This window comes from Bombus fervidus, chromosome 13 (genome assembly GCF_041682495.2).
Source record: "Bombus fervidus isolate BK054 chromosome 13, iyBomFerv1, whole genome shotgun sequence".
Classification (NCBI taxonomy): domain Eukaryota; kingdom Metazoa; phylum Arthropoda; class Insecta; order Hymenoptera; family Apidae; genus Bombus; species Bombus fervidus.
Genome location: NC_091529.1, coordinates 3,859,956 through 3,877,469, shown reverse-complemented (window position 1 = coordinate 3,877,469; position 17,514 = coordinate 3,859,956). Strand labels below are relative to the sequence as shown.

The window sequence follows — 17,514 nt, the reverse complement described above, 5'->3', positions numbered from 1 at the left end:
TTTTATTTTTTGTTCTTTTAGTTACACCTACTTATTTATATAGAGCCTCTTTAACTTGTTAACAAGTTAATAGTTTAATGTGCGATATTAAATAATACAATAATACGATATCGTATGTACGATGTTAAATACAAAATCTCTATGCCATATTTCTCTCAGCAGTTGAAAGAACATGCATTTCTGAAAAATTAATACTTTTGAATCGCGTTGTTTGTAAGTATAATTAAACTGCCATCTGTTCTATCCTATTCTACAGTAAATAATTTAATAACAGAAATTCTTTCTATAAAATTTCACCACTCTCTATTCCATTCTTCTCTTATCACTTTGCACACTCATTCGATTTTCGTCTAGTCGAAGAAAAAGAAAGAAAGAAAGAACAAATAAATAGAGAATGAGCATGCCGCCGAAACAAAAATCTCGCAGAAACTTATATCGAGTCTGAACTTGTCAAATCATTGCCAGGATTTCCACTGAGACTCGTATCAACGACGCGTCCTTTCAAAGGATCAAAAACGAGGGATCCAGTACGGGGGATCGGAACGAGTGGAAAGAACTTCGAATCTTGCCGGATCGGGGAGGAGAGTACTAGCAGAGTTTGACTTGCAGAGTGCTAATATTAAAGTTCCGCGTCGTCAAGGGTTTCCAAGGCTTTGGCCATCGGGTCCATCGAGGGGCGACAAGCGAAGAAATGTTCTCTTCCGTGCATCGGCCCACTCTCGCTGCCGATTAGATTAGAATTTGTTAGGGGTGTCGGCCGGTAACTTCGTCAGAGGAACGCTGTCAGTTTTGTTTCATCGCTGGCGGGCAAGGCAGCGTTTCGAAAGTTCCTCTCGCGCGAAATTCCTCTTCGAGACACCGGGCGAAAACTTTCCGGCTGAATACCGACTTATAAGGGACGACAAGCTCCACGGGGATGAGGCTGAATTAGCCCTGGCATCGGCCTTAATACGCCTTCGAAGCTTGTTTCTTTCCTTCGTCCTTCTTCTTCTTCTCATTCTTTCTTGTTTTCTTTTTTTTTTTTTTAAGAGGAGGGGTGATATTTGTATTTCTGTGGTGGGGAATATAACATTCTTGGGCTTGTCGTTGTCCTGAAAAATTTAGAAGGAACTTGTAATTTGTCCGTTGCTTCATTTGTGTTTACAATCTTAGTATAGTTTTGGAGGTACGCGATGAACGCGTTAAGGTGGATTTTGTGAGTCTTTTAATAGATAAATAAATTGGAATTTTTCGTTCTTGAAAAGTTGTGTATAATTAACGTTAGGATATACACGATAATTACAATTCTTCCCATGACATATTTTGTTCCATTCTATTCCATAGAAGATTATATAATTGAACAAGAAAAATTCTTCTGATAAAAAAGATTGTCCTTCGAAATAGCAGAAAGAGTCACGCATCGAAAAACAATACTGAGCTTTCCGTACAGGAAGCAACGTCGTACATTCTGCTCAATTCAATTCTCTGTTCGGAAAATTGAATTCGCGGAACACCTTGCAGCTTCTTTGGGTCGAAAACAAGGGTGAGAAGAAACTCTAACAGCCTGGAATTGGAAGAGGCTCTTAGCACTATAGCACGGTTCTTCCAACGTTTCAAGCGTTGGCGACACATCCGTGAAAATAGATTAGAACTTGTTGATGGTGTCGCGTTTGAACTTTGCTGGAAAACGTGGTAGGCCTGTTCTAATTACCACCGTACACGGAAACCGTATACAGGAGCTATTAACACGCAGGTGTGCTGCGAAAGAGATAGTAGAAACGAAAGAGGTTTAATTGCGTTCGTGTTGCTGAAACTTTTTAATTCTCTTCTTTTTTTTTAGAGAAACGTTGAAAATATTTGGTCACTTTATTTAGAGAATAAACGTCAGGAATTGATAAATGAACATAAATTTTTCAACAGTGTCCAAAAATTGTATGTTGTAAATTATGTATTACTATATAAAATAATGCAGCGATCGATATAGTGACCAAAGACAGCGTAAATGTAAAATTTAAATTAACAGATTTTTAATTAAAAGCTAATAATAAAATTCATTTTATCTACTGGAAAATAAATAAAACGCAAACTACAACGTTATTATAGAATGTAAAATAAGTAATTATTATATGTATATATATTCTTTGGATAATAAGCGAACACAAGTCTAGAATAAAATTCAGAAAGTATAATATATGATACGAATTATTGTACAAGAACGATGCGCAGTGGATGTATCATAATAACTAAAAATAGGATAAAAGATATTTAAAGTTTTTATTGCCTAATTTATTTCGTGCAATATTCACGAAAAGTGTCGATATTTTTTTATTAAACTAATAATTCTGTAAAATGAAGACTTTTGTAAATAAATTGAGGTTTCTCGAGTAAGCACTCGTAAAATTTTGACAGTAAAGTAAAAGTTAATTGATAAACTGACGGACGTAGGAATTTGCATCTTAGAAAATGGTGTTTTCGTACGTATATAGTTTCATACATCATGAAGGCACTTCATTTAGTTGCAATTCGCTAACTTTGCGTGCAATGTGTTTCAGAAGCAGATGCTTTATGAGTTTACGACTTGTCAGAACGTTTATAAAGAGCACCAGGAATTTCCCTGCACGTCGTGTCCTCGTAAACTTAGTCATGAAATTGCTACTGGGAAATAGTTAAATAAACTTCATTGATGACAGATAAATTCATACTTATTTTAGCGTCTTCATAAGTATCGATTTTATATAAATATTTCATTCGTATAAACATCTTATGATTCAACACACATAAATATTTGATACTTCTATAAATTATTATAACATTTTTATAAATATTTAAATGAGGCAAGGAGAAATGTAAGACTTCTGACATCTGCGAAATACAATAAATAGCTAGCTTTAATGTATTATAGTATATAACAAAAAAATTCTCATATTCATATAATAATATTAGATTTGTCAAGGATTAAAATTTAATGAATTCAATGAATTGAATATTATCTCTGAATAAAAAGTACACTAATATTGATGAAATTGTGAAATATCCTTTATCTATTTTTTATATCTATTATATTTTATTGTATTAATAAAAGAAATATTATTTTGATTCGCTATATATAGAGCAACATGTATTTTTAGAAAATAAATAAAATATTTTGAAACAATTTAAACAATATTCTAATGTTTCAAGTTTTGCCTTATTCGAAACATTGTCTCAAAAAAACGGCCAAAGTCGGCGTTTCGGCGTTTTTTTCTCTAAAAGGAATCACTTTGCCTGGAGGAATCAATTTCCCCTCACGTCCTCGCCGAGTAGACGTCAAAAGGGAATTTCGATGAGTCGAATTGACAGCTTTACGATCCTCCGTTAAAGCTTCCTATATTTCGCACGTCTCCGCTCGAGATCACGAAAAGCTTTTCTTCGTCATCATAGATAGTTGTTCGAAATCGTGAAACGTTTACTCACGGACTCAATTCGAACTCTCCGATTGAAAAACAAAGATACAAATACATACTTAGTTTGATGTAAACAAATAGTTTCACTGATGATCGTGTCTGTAGAAGAAAGCTAAAATAAATCTAATTTTTCGTATCAATATAATTGGATTTTGTCAATCTTTTATTCTTTAATTTTTGTCCTTTCGAGTTTTAATCTCGGTTTTGTTTTCTCGCTCGAATTTTAATGTTTGATTTGGTTGCAATTTTAATCTCGTTTCTAATTGTTTGTTGCTTTAACTGATTTCGTATTTCTATTATTGAATGCTTTGTTAAGTGACAATATTCCTATACTTTTCAAGTAAATTTAAACAGTGATCTGGTAAATAATTGTTGAATAATTATTGCTAGTGAATAGTTGTACAAATATTAGCTAGGGATATTTTTGTCTCATAGTTGACTTACCGTGTCTGCTTTTGGATGAATCGACGCGAAGAGTTCCTTCGCTTTGGATCTGATCCTTCCCATTCGTTACACGACAAGCATAGAACCCTATGTCAGAGACATCTAAGTTGACGATTTTTAGGCGGCTTCCGGCGATGTTCTTCGCAGCATGTTCATGTGTCTGAGGAATACAAATATTTTCTGTTTTTTTCCTATTTATATTACATATATATGTATAATAAAATATATTTAATAAGCAATCGCATAAAACAAGGCTCGAAATAGTAGAATATTTTTTATGTTGTTTCAAGATATTTTATCTAGTATAAACATGATCTATACTTTGGTACAACATACTCCATCTACATAGGTATTTCTACATCTCATATACATACATACATATTTCTGCATTTGGCCAATGTAAAGCACAAATTTTTAACTCTCCTGTTCTCACTGTAGTCTCATGGGTACATGTTTATAATTACGAAAGTTAGAATGTTATTCTCATTAGAAGTTACGTGTAAAATTGCAAATATTCCTAAAAAGTCCTTACGTTTTATAATGTTAGGTTATTTGTACAAATTTTTTATTTGTCGTTTATTTCGTATTTATAATAGGAGGAAAAATAAAAAGTAAATATTTGTGATTAATAAACGTTGATATTACCTGCGCAGGTATCTTCTTTATAGTGATCTTGGGCCGTTTTTCTTCGAGAGGTGCTTCGTTTTTATACCATCTGATTCTAGTTGGCGGAGGATCGCCGACAACCTCGCATCGCATGTGCACTACACTACCGGCATCTCTCGAGATATTAGTCAAAGTGCGTATGAACTTTAACGTGCCACTTTTGGCTCCAGATACAGCCTCCATGTCAGTTCTGTAAAGTAAAAGAACAATAAATTAAAATACTGTTCATATACGATCAAAATAAGATATTCTAATATCTCTGACGAGGTAAGTATCACTAGTATGTTACCAAACATTATGGTATTTAAATATTTAAAAATAATAGATCGGTATTTAACTTTGTTTATTTCCTTAGATGAAAAGTCTTATAAAATGTATAACCATATATATAACCATTCCTTATTGTTACGTCGGCCGACTCTCTACCTGGACGGGGCCTTGCATCGCACATGGCCACCATGTGTCTACACCTCCTTACGGCGTACTCTAAAGAACCTCAAGGACCGACCATAAATCTTAGAAAATCTCAACAAAGTTTCTCAGGTCAAACAAGGATCTTTTCAACGAAAGTAATTTCTAAGATCTCTGGTTTGTGTCCGGAAAACACTTAAAATTAGTTATTTGCACACGTGCGATGCTTCCCACTATCAACCTTCTATCGAGGGCGGCTAAGACCCCTCCTGGTCCACCAACAATCGTAATAGCCAATAGAAACAACGTCTAGTTCCCTCACTTTCCTGACCAAAAAACTGTCATTAACGAATCCGATGATCCCATGCGTTAGACACACCCTTTGCTAGCTCTCCTCTGATACAGCATCGTCACTCTAGATGTAGTCCGTTTTCATCGTCCGAACAGTCAGTAAGTCTACCACGGTTCTAACTAACCCCAATCAATTCATTTGCAAAGTCTAACTATCGCATCGAGACATATCGTCAAATCGGGTCCTATTTCTGTAACGCATAATCTATACTCATCGTCAAATACTTGTAACGCTCATAATATTGTAATCCATTGTTGAATATATCACATTAACCTGTTAACACAGTGTTAATTTCAATTAACCACCCCTGTTATCCTAACCGAAACACGGGGAACGACTACTTCGTGGCGTCGATTAGCCGAATCGTAGCGAGAATTTACGCCTCTCGCTGACGCGTTTTCCTCGCGACCGCGTCTCTCCGCGAACGGTCGTAACATTTGGTCCTTCGAGCCGGATTCAGTGGTAAGTGAAAAGTGCACACCAGTGACACCCACTACCATACAGTGCCACATGAATCCAACATAACCAGCAGCGGAAGCGTTACCACTCCAGCGAAGTCAGTAACGTCAAGGGGCCGTCACCTTGGAAGAGGCATAATTCGATGGTTGAAGACGCAGCCTCCCGCCGCAACTGGACAATCGTCAACATAACGATATTCAACAACTTCGATCGCACGACAAAACACGTCACTTTCGGGAAGGATCACCTTCCTCACGAAACGTACGTCAACGACATTCCGCTGCACAGGGACAAGCGACAACCTGCAGTCGGAACAACTTCAGCTTCATTCCAACACGAGTGATCCTCGGGAAGAACGCCTTCCTCGCGAATATCACAATATTCCGTCACACGGTAACAAGCAACAGTTAAACTTGCAACTACAAGGTAAGCTCGCTCAAAGCATCGAAATCAGTCATGGATCCCAATATGAAAGAACGCACGAGAAAATTGGTACGACAACGAGAGGGGTTCAGAAAAGGGTTGGAGGCATTTCGCACAGTACTCAACAATTATGTGGAAGGGACACAAATATATACTATCCAACGAAATTTAGAGGAATTAGAGGAAGAATTCACATTATTCAAAGAAAATCAATGGGAATTAGACGATAGGAAGGGGGGCCAAACACAGCAGGACCGCATTGACTTACAACAAATGTTCTATATTTTCACCGGACACGCGACTACCATAATTAATAACGCAAACGAACAATCAAGGTCGACAATCCGAAGTTTTACATCGAGCTATTCGAACATTTCATTGCCGAAAATTCATTTACCTACCTTGTCGGAACTCTACAAGGATTGGCCAGAGTTTGCGGATCAATTTCGCTCTACGGCTCAGACAACCAAGCTCGCGTCATCATTATCGGAACAATCTGATTCAACGCTACCAATCGGCTTGAATCAGACAATCTCTAACGTTCGTAACTCAGCGCCAATACGCGACTTGACGGCAACCAAGCTCGCGTCATCATTATCGGAATAATCTGATTCAACGCTACCAATCGGCTTGAATCAGACAATCTCTAACGTTCGTAACTCAGCGCCAATACGCGACTTGACGGCAACCAAGCTCGCGTCATCATTATCGGAATAATCTGATTCAACGCTACCAATCGGCTTGAATCAGACAATCTCTAACGTTCGCTACTCAGCGCCAAAACGCGACTCGACGACAAACAATTTCGCATTATCATTATCTGAACAATCTGATTCAACGCCAGCAAGCGCCTTGAATCAGACAACCTCTGACACTCGCAACTCTTCGCCAACGCGCGACTTGAAGACAACCTCTCGCGATCCTCTGGACCGGAAAAAACTGAATCCCGTTCAGGACAACAGAGTCAATTTCGAATCAGGGCCTACAGCAGGGGTTTCGAAATCCACGATAGGATTCTCTAGGAACATTTCCTCCTCAATCAGCATTTCAATGTTCAGTCTGTCTTACAGCACGTTACCTGTATCATCTGAGAGCAGGAGTATCATATCGGAGAATCCTTTTCCTGAACATAACACGAAGATGCCACCCTCGCCATTTCCGAAAGGGGCCACATCTGCGAATTATCCGAAGCGGAATAATCATCATGTTGTCACCACCATTGCTGCATCAGACAGGCAAGTCACAGTTACGATGTCCAGCGTCACGACGCCCAACGCTCATTCTCCGCCAAGGATCATCACTAAGAGAGCGCGACTCGGGCGGATCATCGGGGGGAGCCCAACCTCCCAATCAACTACAAAACTCCACATCGTGTTGGACGACTCAGCATCAGGCAACACAGGAATTCCGTTCAACGACACCTCATGGGCAGAGGTGTTCCAAGACACGTCCTGGGCAGAGGAGGTGTTCCATGACACTTCCTGGGTCGCGGTACTACACGACACCTCCACGATCGAGACATTCCACGACACTTCATGGGCAGAGGTGTTCCATAATACTTCCTGGGCCGAGCTGCTGCATAACACCTCCAGGATCGAAGCATTCAACGACACTTCATGGGCAGAGGTGTTCTACGACACTTCATGGACAGAGGTGTTCTACGACACTTCATGGACAGAGGTGTTCTACGACACTTCATGGACAGAGGTGTTCCATGACACTTCCTGGGCAGAGGTGCTTCACGATACCTCCAGGATCAAGACACAATCAACAGCGACAACGTCTGACGAGAAACCCACCTCACGACATCAACCATATCATTTGATCGGGAACCTCTCAACGGGGGGAGGATGTTACGTCGGCCGACTCTCTACCTGGACGGGGCCTTGCATCGCACATGGCCACCATGTGTCTACACCTCCTTACGGCGTACTCTAAAGAACCTCAAGGACCGACCATAAATCTTAGAAAATCTCAACAAAGTTTCTCAGGTCAAACAAGGATCTTTTCAACGAAAGTAATTTCTAAGATCTCTGGTTTGTGTCCGGAAAACACTTAAAATTAGTTATTTGCACACGTGCGATGCTTCCCACTACCAACCTTCTATCGAGGGCGGCTAAGACCCCTCCTGGTCCACCAACAATCGTAATAGCCAATAGAAACAACGTCTAGTTCCCTCACTTTCCTGACCAAAAAACTGTCATTAACGAATCCGATGATCCCATGCGTTAGACACACCCTTTGCTAGCTCTCCTCTGATACAGCATCGTTACCCTAGAGGTAGTCCGTTTTCATCGTCCGAACAGTCAGTAAGTCTACCACGGTTCTAACTAACCCCAATCAATTCATTTGCAAAGTCTAACTATCGCATCGAGACATATCGTCAAATCGGGTCCTATTTCTGTAACGCATAATCTATACTCATCGTCAAATACTTGTAACGCTCATAATATTGTAATCCATTGTTGAATATATCACATTAACCTGTTAACACAGTGTTAATTTCAATTAACCACCCCTGTTATCCTAACCGAAACACGGGGAACGACTACTTCGCGGCGTCGATTAGCCGAATCGTAGCGAGAATTTACGCCTCTCGCTGACGCGTTTTCCTCGCGACCGCGTCTCTCCGCGAACGGTCGTAACACTTATCGTTATAAAATTGCAGAATAGTATTAGGCTGAATAATAATTTATTAGATCGAGTAGCAAGTTCAGTTGTGTTTCCTCAAAAGAGTACATCGAGCGCTATTAATTAAGAAACGATTTATTTCTCCCATGTCTTTATAAATATTGCATCTTCCATGAAAAGATTTAAATGCGCGTATTTTTACAGCCCTTAAACAACTTTTATAGCATTCTTCGAAATGGTATAGAATATATACAAATGATATATATATATATATCATATATATATCATATATATATATCATATATATATCATATATATATCATATATATATATATATATAGTGAAAAGTGAATAGATTTATTAATCACCCCAAAGTAGTATTCTACGTAGAATATTGTAAAATATTGTATATTTATTTCGTCATGTTTGTTGCGCCAGCGAAAATGATAATAACCAAGGTTACAGCATGATATCCATTAATCATTCTTTAATATGATTTTAAAAAGTAAACTCGGGCAAGTATACGCTGATGATACATGTTTTCCGAGCACCCGTTGGAGTGCTCTCATTGAAATGTATGAGCAACATGTTGTCGCGAGAAATGGACCAAAGAACGCTCAGGACACACGGGTTAAATTTTTTATCAGTCACCAGTTTACATGCTCCGTTTAGCATGATTACAGGCGTAGAGTGAAGCGACATATCAAAAATTCAACGATTATTATACCTTGTATTTGGATTTTTACAACGTGTAAACCTCTGGCGCGGGAAAACATTTTCCACCATGACTGGATATTTGTTACGATGCCTCTTACACAAGCATATTACAAGCGTTGCCCGGAAGCATTTATTAAAATGCACAGTAAATCGTGCCGCTTAAAAATATTTCGAGTTTTAAAAGCCGCGTAATGGCATATAATATTATATAAAAAAAGGAAATTGAAAAAATAAAATGGATACGCGAAGTAGGTTGTAAAATTAATATAAAAATAAAATCGAGTTGCTGAAATTAGAATTTTCGAAAATAGATACGTAATTTGAAAGACTTCGATTTTCAACGAATTTTGTTAAAAAATGAAAACTGTAAATAAGTAAATAAGTTGAAAAATAAAAGTAAATTGCTGCAATTAGAATTTTAGGGAACAGATTAAAAAATTTAAAATACTTAAAATGAATTATTTTTATTAAAATATGAAAAATATATATGTAGGTCTGTTCGTCTGTTTTAATTTAAATTATTCACTAAAAAAAAAGATATTTTATATTTTTCTTTTTTAATAATCTTTGTATACATTGTTCGATATTGTCAATATAACACGCCAGTCTAAAAAATATTTTTATACTTTTAATATTATGTAATAGAAAATAAGTGAAATTTCGTATCCAAGTAATACAACAGGCTGACAAATCAAACAAGTTGCACGGAGAAGATAAATACCAAAGACCTAGATTTTTGTAAAATACACAGTACATTATGTTATTTTAAATATTTCATTCCTAAAATATCATGTGAAAAGGGAAGTAATTTAATTACTTAGATTATGAAATAAAAATAAATTTTTATACAATTAAAAGTTATCGAAATAGAGCGTACATAGGGCGACAGGTATTCAAAGAACAAATTAACTAAATGCCAAATTTTCTCTTTCAAACTTTATCGCAGGTAAACTATTGGGAAATATTCTGTAAATTTTTTATTTGAAAATGCCTTGCGTTTTAATAACGATGAATCGATAATATCCAAAGCGCATTGCATTGTAAATTGCATAGTACGTTGTATTGCAGCAGGATTTAAAAAAATCCAAGGAGATTCCAATCGAAGAAGATGCAGATGAGCAAAATAACGGGCAAAATCAAAGTTCCTATAGCATTTAGAATTTTTTGGAGATAATTTTCCTCGAGATCTGATCTTGTAAAGAATGCTTCGATTAAAAGCTTGTTTAAAATCTATACTTAAAATTTCCCAACCAAATCTATTCTTTGTTCATAAGGTCCAAGTTCACAAATCATACTGTATTAAATTTTTATTTTAAAAAAAATGAAGGAAAATATACAATGTTTCTCCTCTATTGTCTATCTATGTTATATTTCACGCAGACGAAATTCAATTCGAGATCCATTGGCATAACGTGGACGGCAAATTTCTCGATGTGTGCAGGGTTAAATTTAATCCGGCTCCAATAACCGAAACACAAAATCCACTTGAACCACCCACTCTCTCATACTCTGTTGTCACATTAAATCATAGTTATCTAACCATGCCAATGAGACTCAATTGATTCATTGTTCGATGCTGAGAAACAAAAGAACTAAAACAAAAGTAAAGAAGGGAGAGAAACAAAGAGAATGTGCTTTCGAGTAAAAGTGCGTTTCGATTAAGCGAACGAACGCTCGTTCTTTCCCTACTTTAGTAAAATTAGTGCAGTCCACACACTTCTGTTTAAAAGCTTTAAAAAACACCTTCTGTCTTTTATAAAACTTCGATATTTGATGCAGATTCCTAAGCTTGAAGCGTGGATATACTTTTTAGTAAAATTCATGATACACTCGTGTCTGATATTTTCTTTATCGCATAATGTATCCTGTTAGGTGATATCTCTATATGGTTTGATAATTACATAACTTTCTGTAATTTTTAAGCAAATATAGATACCGTTTTAAAATTTTTGAGCGACGATGTACATTGTACGAACACGCGGCAAATTATAAATTGTTAAGGTTTATAATTATTACGACGACGTGAATGCATGAATCACTATACATTTCCTATCTTAAAATCTACCACATGGGCAGTACGTATTTAATAATTATAATTATATGATTATATGAGAAATCCAGATGAAACAATTTTTTTTAGAAATATTTCAACGTAGTTATAGCATCACACCACTATTTTAATGCACAGTGAAACAGTTAAAGTGTAAACGACGAATGGGCGATTGTTCGTTTATTTGCTAATCGTACGTACGAATTCTCTTAGAATGCACTAAAAATACTCCAAAAATGTTTGTTCGATTCTTATAAATACATTTGCGAACAATTTTCTTGCTGGGCGTTTACATTAAACGAGCACGAACGAATGCTGTTGCTTTCATTTTATGTTCCTGCTCGTTTAAACGCACCTTGATAGACACAGAGAGCACGAAACGGACCAGTGTCCCTGACGGATTTTTATGCAACGGCGATCCCACGTCAGATGCCCTCAGGGCGGTCAGCGTTTCCACCCACATGCAGATCGATCTCTGCAGCCACTTCGTGTAACCTCGCCGCTAACAATATAACTTGAAGGGGATCGTTAAAAGCAGCCAAGTTTTCGGCCTTTGAATCGCTCAGCTTGAAAGTTTCGCCCGATTGGCGAAGGAATTTTGATTATGTCGATAATGTGAAGGAGAAGCGGAAAGAGAGCTATGTTTCTTTCTCGCAGAAATTCGTGTTTATAAAGTCCGCTTATAAAAACGCTTTCTGTTGCTTTGTATCTTGTCTTTTGCATTTTATCCTATTAAAAAGTATATTGTTATAAAAATATACTATTATTATACATCCAAGAAACAATTCCGTTAGAAAGAAAATTTTTGATCGATTAGATCGAAAGAGACTCTACGTTAAGAGGTTACTAAAGAAAGATAATACGATCGAATCGGAAAACATTGTAAGAGGATCTGTAAGGGAATAATATTTCTGCATGTGTCTCTTGTCTCGATCAAGCGGCCAAAGACGATGAAATCTTGGCTAGTCCATTTCCAGAAACACTTGAGTAAATAGCGCGACCCTGGCGATCGTACATCACCAGGGCGATAAGGGGAAGTTCTGGTCATGCATTATTTCGCGGCGCGCCACCACGCGAAAGGGCGAGAAGAATAGGGTGCCGGTCCATTAACATATTCATACTTAATATTCCAGTCGCAACGTCGCGCGACAACGTCCGCCGTGCCGGATTTATATTGCCCTAATATACGCGATTACTTTCTCCCCCGTGCGTCGAGATCTACCGGAAGTCACGATTGATTGCGACTTCCACTAGAGCCCCGTGCATCCTCCTTCGTTTACGGACACGTATCTTCGAGATGGAAGTGGTTAAAAGAAAGATTACGGCGGTTTGTTTTACACTGACAATGAGAGATACACTGCTGCTTAGAATTATTCGAACGACTAGAAAGATCGATGAATTTGAATAATTCCGATTTAAGATGGTCATCGACGATTTTCTTACGTTTTTCACAAATTTGAGAAACTCGTTAATAATAAAGAGAATGATCCGAGAAGGCAGCAGTATTAATGAAGTATCGCCAGGAACGGAGTATAAATTTCGCTTTCGGCAACGATATATTCAACACGAGACACTCTATTTCCTTTGTACGAGTTACTGTCAAAATTTATCCTCAAGTTTCGCCCTTTCAAGCTCGATGCATCTGCTTAAACGAGATCCTTCGCTAATACAAATGACGATCATGTAAAGGGCTTTTCAATTCCTGTACATGTCAGATGCACAGAGTTTGTCTTGGAAACATGAAACTAGGTACGCAGAGTCGATTGTTGTTTCCCTTGCGATTAATTAAACTGCAGCCTGTTCGAAAATTCCATCGTTCGTTCCTTTGTTTTCGCAACAACACCGGTTTCGGATCCAGTCAATTCTCGTTCCGATCAATCACGGCGTAGCCACTGTTTTGCTGTTTCAAAAGTTATCGCGTGAAATTCGATTGAAAAGGAAAAAGAGACAGATTAAACCGTACAATTTTTAAACGTTCCAGACGGAACGGTTAATCGAATCCATCGCCTAGTTCCGTTTGCCTTTCTGGTCTCACGATCAATTTGAAATTTAATCGAATCGCGTACGATCAGGTTAATGAATTTTTCAATTTATTATCGCGTCGTTTCCACGTTTCTTCGCTGTGGTTAATGGAAAATTGATTTCGTTGATCCCATGCACTTTCAGTTCTTGATTTCGCCAAGTTTCAATCGTCAGTTTAACATGCGAATATGTTTTTGTTTATTTTATTATTATCTTTGGTTTCGAAATTTTTCAGTTCTTCCTGTGCTATTAAAAGTTTTGGTAAATAATATACGAGTGTTTTTTGCAGTCAGTAAAATGCTATAGGTTCATATGTTCGTTAAAATGTTTTTTTTTTTCTTAAAATAAATTAGATTATAGGAATTTTAACGTTTCATTTTTTTTTTTGTCAGTTATTAATATTTTAAATGATAGCAGTATATATAAAGTCGAAACGCAGACATTTATACATAAAAGACGTCTCTGGCCATTAAAATAAAACTAATCGATCAATCTTATAAGATATTTGCAATCTATACGATTGTCGACCTGTCGAATAAAATGGAATATCCAAAATTTTCATATAGATATAGGTACACAGCACATCAGGTATTACAGTTTTCGATGGTTGAAATGAAATCATCAAATTCTTGAAATATACGCGTTTCTATATAAAATTTCGCAATCACTCGAATAAAATTATTAACACTGAAACGCGCTCATATAAAATAAAATGTGTGCTTTATATTCTAAAATACTAGTGTTTCTACATAAAATATATCAACCCGTATCGAAAAATATCCATATGAAATAAAATAATGTACCTCTTGAAATAAATCTGAAAATCTCTTATTCTATTTGTATCGTATTTCCTTTATAATGGAAAACATTAAATAAAGTAAAATTCGTTACAATTCTCCCATAAATACTAAAAATAGATATACTAATACTTATACAAGGCACTATGTACAACGTAAAAGAAATTCAATTCCAAAAGATTTAATAAAATTATCAGCCTCTTAAAAACCTAATCTCTCTCTCTCTGTTTCTCTCTTTCTCTCCCCAATAAAGCTTTCAATTATCTAAGCAAAATTATCAGCGTTCCAGAAAGGCACTCACGCCCTTACAATATAATCAGAATTCTCTATCTGTCGCATAATTACCAACGATACTAACGTATATTCGAGCGACTAAAACACCCACTAAGGCTAGCAATATCGTCCATCAAGCATCACGAAACTGTCACAGTAGCCCATAGCGTACCGTTCTTAGGTATCGAGCAAGTGGAGCGCACTGTTACGCAAACCGGAAGCTACCCCTTGGCGCGCAGAGGCAATCATCACGTTTGCCAAGGCACGCGTGTGCGTGTTCCTCGTTGGACACAAGGACACGCGCGTCCACTCGTGTACGCACGTGTTTACACACTGGAACGTGATTGCATACGACCGTGGCGAGTAACTAACCCCCGTTGGTTATTGAATATAAATCAAGCTATGATCACTAAGTCATCGGCAAGTTCCGGTGCACCTGTGGCCTCCAGGGTTAACCGTTCTTGACCCACGAATCGTTTAAATTGTATAAAATGATAATACTCCTTTACAGGAATCGTGTTCATCCTGTTTAGATTATCCTAAGAATATGATCTTTATGTTAAATATGTTAAATAGAGGAAATCGAATTGAAAGTTTTCGTTCTGAACATTCCTACAGTTTTAAACTATTCATTTTCGAAATACACGATTCTATCTTCGTATCTATGTAGAAAAAATATAGTAAAAAGAAAGGAACTTTTGGAATCCTCTCATTTTCTGAAACACTTATGTTTTTATTTAATCGAATCAAAAATGAATTGGGGACGCGTGGGCGCTGAGATGAAACATTAGTTCCAAATGATTGTGTATACCACGCTTTTGAATTTTTACGTTTAATTCTTGAAGCATGTTGAAGAGAATAAAACTAGTTGTTATTTTAAATAAAAGAAGTACTTTAAGTGCTTACATCACAGGTAAATCAAATCAGACAGAACTTTCCATATAAATAATTAAATAGTGATTTGCTTGTATATTTAAGTGGAGAGAATAAAAAAGCGTTATTCAATTTTATAGATTATAGTAAATCCTTTCTTAAATCAAATGTTCATGTAGCAAATTAATATTATATATTTCTATCCCAGTTTTTTCATCTTTATAGTATCAATAAACTGTTCAACTAACTCGAAACACCTAAAAGTTCTAACTTCGTATATCACGAAGGTAACAAAACTATATTATAGCGTCTCGAAAATCTCGTCAAACCTTTGCTTTATTTTAAAACCTTAAGATCAACAGGAAATCGTCGTGATTTTGTCGAATAATCGCGCTTAATCGTGTCTCGTCAACGTCGTCGGCAACTCGCTATACTTTCTTTTATTTTTCCCTGGCTAACCATCCCTTTTTCCACGTCTCGGTCGATTTTACGCGCTGCCATTAGAGGATCATCAAATTACAGAGGATTAAGGGGGAGGGGATGGTGGAGGACACGAGGACAAAAAGTTACGCCCGCGGAAGTTTCGCAAAATTGAAATCACCGGTGCATGCATTAACGACGTCCCGGCCGGTTTTCGACGTCAAACGACACGGGACGAAATTAACAGCGCTCGCGAAATTCGCCGTAAGGGTGACACAGGATTGGCGGAGGTCTGGAAAAAGACCTGGCCAGTTCCTCCGTGTGTTTACCATGCAAAGTAATTCTATGCATTTTGAGGAGGCGGCGTTTTCGTCAGTACGTTCGTGGTGACGCCGCGGCTCTTGCTCTCGTAACTGGCGAAATCTCGATAAACGCGGGAAAATCGTGGAAAGAGTGGAAAGAGTAATTCCTGTTTTATATTCAAAGTTTGGGAATTTCAAACGAATGCGCTGTTGCTGCAACAGATATCGGAGAAGGGCTTTTTGCTTTTTCATAGCGATTTCTGATAAACAACGACGAATGTTAATAACAGTTTGCGATACACGTAAATATTTATAAAAATATGAAAAATTAAACTAACTCGCTTGCTCTTCGAACTCTAAACTTTTCAATCAATACACGATCAATGAATACATGATTGATACATTAAAATGTTAAAACGATGTTACTAGGAATAAACGTCAAGTATAATTGTTAAGAATAATCAACAATTTACACACTCATCATATAGCGAATTTTGAGATATTTTAACAAATTAAAACTACCGAGCTGAACACGTTCTGCATAGTACATGATATGTAATTAGATTCAAGGTAATATCACGTATATAATAATCAATTGCGTAATTATGTTTCTGTCTCGATAAAACAAAACATTAATATTGGCAAAAACTCTCGTATGATTAAAATAATTGCAAGAGCGGAAATACCAATCATTTTGATTTAGCTATTTATTTCTTATCAATTCAATATATACTGTTGAGAATTATGGATCTTAATCGCCGAAATAAAAGTGAAGGAACACTATGGTTATACCTAGAATTCATATTAAAATAGTTTTAGATTTATTTAATAAACGATTTCCAGGATCTTCGTCGATATATATTTGCACACGTCTCAGCACTCTCTTCGTCTTATCATCTTCCATATCATACTGACAACGGAATAGTTACATTCATCTGTTTTTCGAGACGCTGTGCACACACATACATCCCTACACTCGTATTCACATACGTGTGTTACTACTACGCGGCTAATCTAGTCTAGCACACAAAATTATACATATGTCAATATATACCTATTTCTAATAAATGTCTTTAAATTATCCCAAGAATTCTATGAATTTTGTGAAAATGTCTTTGAACATGTTTCACCGTCGCATATTGATTGCGTCTTATTATTCGTGTATTATACAGCAATAAATATATCGCTCAGAGAAATGCTATCCAAAGAATATAATATTAACCCTTTCAACAGATAGCTAAATGCAGTACAA

The 17,514-nt window shown here is 36.7% G+C and overlaps 1 protein-coding gene across 3 annotated transcripts in view; it reads right to left on the bottom strand.

Moving 5' to 3' along the window:
- Ror (tyrosine-protein kinase transmembrane receptor Ror) overlaps positions 1 to 17,514 on the bottom strand; it is a 356,273-nt gene that overhangs the window by 43,291 nt on the left and 295,468 nt on the right. For all 3 annotated transcript variants that reach the window (XM_072015450.1, XM_072015452.1, XM_072015451.1), the window contains 2 exons: positions 4,512 to 4,722; positions 3,867 to 4,026 (listed from right to left, as the gene is read on the bottom strand). In XM_072015450.1, coding sequence (XP_071871551.1) covers positions 3,867 to 4,026; positions 4,512 to 4,722 — 371 coding nt within the window. The remainder of the gene's footprint in view (positions 1 to 3,866; positions 4,027 to 4,511; positions 4,723 to 17,514) is intronic.